The following is a 6,456-nucleotide window of genomic DNA, read 5'->3' on the forward strand; positions in this document are numbered from 1 at the left end:
GTAACTTGACATTACTTGACGTTAGTGGAAGTAACTTGACGTAACTTAACGTTACTGGACGTAACGTAACTTTACTTGTTACTTGACGTTAGTTGACGTTAGTGGACGTTACTTGACGTTAGTTGACGTAACTTGACGTTAGTTGACGTTAGTGGACGTTAGTTGACGTTACTTGACGTTAGTTGACGTTACTTCACGTTACATGACGTTACTTGACGTTAGTGGACGTTACTTGACGTAACTTGATGTTACTTGACGTTAGTGGACGTAACTTGATGTAACTTGACGTAACTTAACGTTACTTGACGTTAGTGGACGTTTGTTGACGTTAGTGGACGTTAGTTGACGTAACTTGTCGTTAGTTAATGTTAGTTGACGTTAGTGGACGGTAGTTGACATTTCTAGACGTTACTTGACGTTAGAGGACTCATATGCTCGAATCGGGCGGTTAATAATTAAGGGAGACTTACTCAAAATAATTAAATATGAGCTATCAATATTTTATTAAAAATGGGCCTATTGGCGGAGGCTAAGCACCCCTCTGTCCCCTCCCTAGCTCGCTACTGGTTGCACTTTTTCTTTATTATAATGTCCCCCTAAATTCGACCTAGAGATCCGAACATCCATTGAATATTTGAACACAAAGTTTGTGAATTAGTGAAATATTTGTCAAATATCAGTGATCAAGTATTGTCGTAAACTACGTAGTAAATCATATATTTGATGCATGTTCTACGGGTAAAGATTCATTTTCTAAGGTAAAGGTAGTCAACTTCATACAAGCCGAGGACTTGGTATTGTTTCATGTGAAAATTGGCAAATTTGCATCAGGCAAGTAATCGCAGGAAATTGGAGAAAAAACCTTCCGTCCCAGGAATTGAACCCGGGTTGCTTGGCAAATAATCGCGGGTCCTTCCACACTGAGGCATGATACCATTGAAGCAAACGTTCGTTGGTAGTATTATTTTCATTTATTTGGATTTAAGGTAGAAACAACAAGATACATTACGTTATAAAGTCTTCTTCAATGAAACTACTTCTACCTCTATAACCAAAATCCGCAAGCTAAGTTCCGAATCTTGGACCACAAATGCACTTAACAAGAGTGAACAATATACATTCGCACGAGTCAGTGGTTGGTTTTATTAACAGTTAACACACTAATATTGTGACCACATAAACCATATTGCATGTACTGGTTTTTAATTCAATCAACTGTTATGATAAAATTTGATCACAAGTTTAAGTAAATGGTTGATCACTGACCCAAAAAGACAAGTCATTCAGTAGTCTTGACTCTTGACCTTATGTTTATCAATGATCATCTAAACATAAACTTTTCAAATTTGTAGAATCATTATGTACACTAATTTTACTTAGTTACCTGCACCAACTTATTAACATTACAACTTTTCTCCAAAAAACAAAAACAAGTTCAAAAAGATAACGATGATATCTGTATAAGCTAACGATTAATAAATGTTACCAATCGATGCAGTCCTTCTTGGAACATGGTTAGTCACTTCTTTCGAGTTTTGTTTACCTTCCGTTTTCCAGAACCCTTTTTACTGGTAGATTTGAAAGCTAGCCCCTTGGCATAAGTTTGAGCAGAAGTAACAAAACCATCGGTTGACACCGCATACCCTACTTTTGTTATTAATCCTGTAACATTATCATCCTTTTTGTCAGCCTTGAATGCCACATCCTTATCTCCCTCATGCTTCTGCAACTTCAAATTTGATATCTTTGAAAGCAATTCATGTTCTCGAGGAACAACAAAATTCACTGATTTTCGGCATTCTGACTGTTTCTGAGTGGCAGACTGAACATTTTTATCAGCAGATGTATTTGACACGAAGGTAAATATCTTCTCAAGAACCACATCGGAATCAGCTGGCTCGTTTCTTTCCTATGATGTCGCATTTGTTAAAGATGACTTTTCAGAAACAGTTTCATCGTTTTTGTCAGCGTAAAATGTCACATTCTTATTTCCCTCATGCTTATCTAATTTCAGATTTGACATCTTTGATAGCAATTCATGTTCTTGAGGCACAACAATCGATTTTTCGCGTTCTGACGGTTTTTGAGTGGCAGACTGAACATTTTTATTAGCAGATTCCTTTGACCCGAAAGTAGATATCTTCTCAAGATCCACATCGGAATTAGCCGGCATGTTTCTCTCCTTTGACATCTCATTGGTTAAACATGGCATTTCAGAAACAATGGAGGATATCTGGGTAGACGACAGCATTTCACCTAGCGAGACTGCTTGGTCAAGTGACTCTTTCAGCAAGTTCACATCCTTAATTTTATCAGAGACATCTCCACTGCAATATATTAATATTGTGTAAGCAAGAAAGTTTGAGCTAAATAGAGTACCTATGCCCTGTTGTAGAAGTATGTTTAGTCGGCTGACGGTCGGTTTGGGGACTAACCCGTCCTGTTCTGACAAAAAACGCCTAAAAAGTCGATTCAAAGTCAGTTAAAGTCAGGCTGAGTCAAGTCCGGGTCGGTCAAAGTTAAAGTTGGTCCGAATTTTGATATTTTCTAAACTTAGATTTTGTGCGGTATATCTATGTTTGAAATATTTATATTTTATGTTTGATAAATTTTTGTGTAATATATATATGTTTAATTTACTTCTTACTAAAATTCAACGTTGGTCAACGTCTGACTCGTCCCTCCAAAGTCCCGACCGACGCGTCCCGACTGGTAACTTTTATAACCTTGGATAACTAAGTGGATACTACGACTTACTCTAACATATCAACAACATGGCCGCGATCAACGAGAAACTGCTGCAACTGTATCAAGAGTAAGTAAAAAACAATAACACTGTAAATAAAAAATCATTCTTAACATGGAATCAATAACCGCAAAATTTTTATTTTGTTAAAATACTACCTTGGAATTCTTAACTACTTCTACTTTCAGTCTTTCAGACATTTCTTTAACTTTATTCAATTGATTTTCTTCATCTGCAAGTGCTTTTTCAGCCAAAGATTCTTTTTCTAGCTTTACTTTATCTGCAAATTCCTTTTCTCTTAATGCTGAAGTCATTCTCTTCTCCAAGGCATTACGCATCTGATTAAAAAAATGATAACTGTAATTAGCCTCAAAAACTTCAATGCAAATAATAATTACAAGATGTTAACAGATAGATGTTGTACCTTAATAAGGACAGCAAGGGATGTACCTCCTTGATTCAGCACTTCCAACACACGTAATTTTAGCTCCTTCACTTTAGTGTCTAAAACTAGCTTCTGTGCATACACTTCTTTTGCATGCTGCAAAGTCCAAGAACTAAGTAAAATCACGTGCACACGTAAAATAAATTTAAAGTAAACCAAGGTTGTGTTATATCCTTATTAACATCTCATTTCTATCAAAAAGGTCAATAAAACTTAGTATTTTGTGCCAATTGTTAGTTACTAAACTCCTGTTAACAAACAACTATTAACTGTCTGTTACAAAGCTTCAGTAGCCAAAACAGTACTGCAAGAAAAGAAAAAAAATCTTACAGTTGAAAAAAACTTCTTTAGAAATAAAACCATAGTATATGTCCTTGGCTATTTATGATGTTAAATTATTTTACCTATAGGTGAGCATGGTAATATTCCAGTTATGACTCATTAAAGTTTAGTTACCAAATTTCACCTGCAGAAACTTAAGAGAGGATTCCAACCCTTTAGATTAACTATATATGGGATGATAATTTTTTACCTGCCATTAGCTTTCTAACAGCAAAAAAAGTAATGAAATTAACCATACAATTAGATTCCACAAATTGAAATGCATAAATTTCAGTAGTAACCAAATCGCCCTATAAGTAGTCTACTAAATGTACTTACATCACATTTGATCCTACATATATATATACACATAAAAAGAAAAAAGATTCAAAAACCGTATCATTTGCTTCCTTTACACGCTGCCGCGCCTGTTTGAGTTCCTCAGCCTTAGCAAGAGTATCTAAGCTACTTGTAGCTGCTTCTTCTTTCGCCTGTTCTGCAGCCTTTTCTGTACATTCTACCTGTTTAATTAAGCTGATGATCCCATCCATTGTCGAATCCAGAGTTTTCTGCATAAAAATGTCGAATATTATGAAACAACCGCACCTAAAGCAAGCACTAATGTACCAGACACAAAAGGAACAGAACAACAAATACAATAACAATAAGATCTTTGAGTCAGCAGTTTTACCAATCAAACAAAAATGAATGATGATGAATAAAACAAGATGTTATAAAAACAATCATTGCAAAGCTCTTCATCCCTATTAAAATAGCACAAAATGTCGTCTGTATACTTACTATAATAGTAGATTTTATGTGTATCAAACTTACAAATCTTTGTTATTGTAACTATCCGCGAAGGTTAATCACCATTGGATCGATAATTATAAGTTACACATCTTCAACCATATCATAAAAACGGGCATTATCATACTTCAAGGGCCACAAACAATAACACTATAAATTGAAAGTTTGATAGTCATATTATAAATAAGCATAAAATAAAATGCCATTAGATAAAAACACTTTCGGCCCTAAAAAGGAACTTCAATATGATCAAAATTAGCAACGTTAGTAGTTAACTATAAACAAATCATCATAAAATTAACAACAATTAAAAAAGATTAATCACAATGAGCAGCTTCATTTGTGAAAATAATAGCAACGATCACTCATAAACATGATATGAATAAAATTAGGTATTTAATAGGTTTACCTTGTTATTAGTAGCATCTTCAATAACAGTATCAAGTAGTTGACATGAACAGGTGATCTTATTACTGATGTTAATTGCAGAATCGTCATCATTAACCTTTTTAAACTCAAAATCAATTTTATCGTGCTTACAGATATCCATTTGAAGAATAAAACCCTAATGTTACGAAATAATTTGTCTAAGGCTAAAAATAAAAGATGTTGGTGTTGTTTGATAAGTATAGTGTCTACTAAATGCAAAATTCAAATGAGTAAATAGTACCGTGATACCACCCTTTTGCTCTTTAAATAAATGATAAGTAATATATAATAATGTGCGTTTGGGTTTGGGATTGGGATTGGGATTGGGTTTGGGATTGGGTTTTAGTTTGGGCTTTGCTTATACGCATGTAAAGAATAAGGGTATGAGTTTGATTGAATAGTGTTTATAATTCTATACTTAAACGTGTTTGGAAAGTATTTTAAAGAGTAAATGTCATTCCTAATATGAGTGGTACATCAAGAAGACTTATCAAAAATGCATAAAATGAATGAATTTATCAAAAATGTTGTTGAAAATTTCACCACCCTTATTTTAACTGATTAAATACGATTTTGACACAGTTGTTAAACTTTGACCTATTTAACGAGATGGTGACCGACTAAATCTCATTTTGCACGACTGGCTGACATTGACCAATTAATTGGACGGATTAAAAAAATCTAATCACTTTGTTTCAAATAGAATTAGAATTTTTACAACCATGTAACCACCGCCCTACTAACGTTTTAGTCTGACTTTTAGCTAAGCATTACCGCATATCAATCTATTCTAATATTGCTCGAGGTAAGACATCTTTGTCTAATTTATATTGTAACCAGGGCCGTCTCATTATTTTTGAAGGCCCTGTACAAGACGTAAAAATGGACCCTTTTTATTTTTTAACTAAAGACGAAATTTTTTTCAGAAGCAAGCAGGGAGGGGTCGTGGACGTGGTCGTGTTATAAATAAAAGTAGGTCTTTTATATAAGATAATTTTTCATATATAATTAATAAGTTCAGTAATAATAAAGTCCCATCGTGAGACCTTGTGAAAACATCTATTCTTTTTCATTTTAAACATTTTTATGTCTGGATTGTGTTTAGGAGCCACAAGTTCTGAAAAACTAAAAAACATATTAAAGTTGCTATATCCATAACTAAATATTATTAACAAATTTCCTTTTTACTTAACAATTAACAATAACTAGTTCGGGTCCGGCCCGCGCAATGCGGCGGGGGTTTTCGGCCTGCGTATTCATATTTAACGTAGCTTTTGTATTTACAGAAGGAAAAACGGCCCATGTGTTAAGCGCCATTGTTGGTGTTGTCGTCTTTACTGTTTTTTAAAATCTGTCCGGTTCGAACGTAGTTAGTTTCGTTTTGTTGATAAAATTATTTCGAGTCTAACAGTGCTCGCGAAAAAATATAACTCGCGGCGAGCAGGAAGATACGGGCTGTCATTGTTTTTAGCGTTTTTAAAAAAATGTCCGTTTCATTTGTAACCTCGACAAAGCCATAGTAAAATGAGCATGTTTAGTCACAGAGGTGGAGGTACACTTGCTTTACTGTGGGCCTGTGACTCCACTACGAACCTAGAAATTCAAAGTTCATTAGCCCATTTAGTATATAGTATTTGGATTTGTTGTAAGTGACACCATTAATTTACTTTCAGCAGTCCAACATTTGATGATTGTAAATCCAATA

The 6,456-nt window shown here is 34.3% G+C and overlaps 1 protein-coding gene across 1 annotated transcript; it reads right to left on the bottom strand.

Annotated features, from left to right (window-relative positions):
• Positions 1–1,309: 1,309 nt before the first annotated feature.
• On the bottom strand, positions 1,310–4,929 carry LOC139875856 (uncharacterized). The gene is made up of 6 exons (XM_071863150.1): positions 4,732–4,929; positions 3,908–4,081; positions 3,171–3,287; positions 2,905–3,084; positions 2,758–2,804; positions 1,310–2,327 (listed from the first exon to the last, which is right to left on the bottom strand). Exons 1-6 carry the CDS (start codon positions 4,870–4,872, stop codon positions 1,910–1,912), a joined length of 1,077 nt encoding a protein of 358 aa, XP_071719251.1. The 5' UTR covers positions 4,873–4,929; the 3' UTR covers positions 1,310–1,909.
• Between the last annotated feature and the right edge of the window lie 1,527 nt (positions 4,930–6,456).

This window comes from Rutidosis leptorrhynchoides, chromosome 1 (assembly GCF_046630445.1).
Source record: "Rutidosis leptorrhynchoides isolate AG116_Rl617_1_P2 chromosome 1, CSIRO_AGI_Rlap_v1, whole genome shotgun sequence".
Classification (NCBI taxonomy): Eukaryota; Viridiplantae; Streptophyta; class Magnoliopsida; order Asterales; family Asteraceae; genus Rutidosis; species Rutidosis leptorrhynchoides.

Bases quoted from the DNA above. Each gene is read 5' to 3' on its own strand.
- LOC139875856 (XM_071863150.1), bottom strand. From the start codon at position 4,872: ATGGATATCTGTAAGCACGATAAAATTGATTTTGAGTTTAAAAAGGTT. The intron at 3,288-3,907 runs GTTTTTGAATCT...TGGACTTTGCAG, and splicing joins TAAAGGAAGCAAATGATACG to CATGCAAAAGAAGTGTATGC. The intron at 2,805-2,904 runs GTAGTATTTTAA...CTCTTGATACAG, and splicing joins AAGTAGTTAAGAATTCCAAG to TTGCAGCAGTTTCTCGTTGA.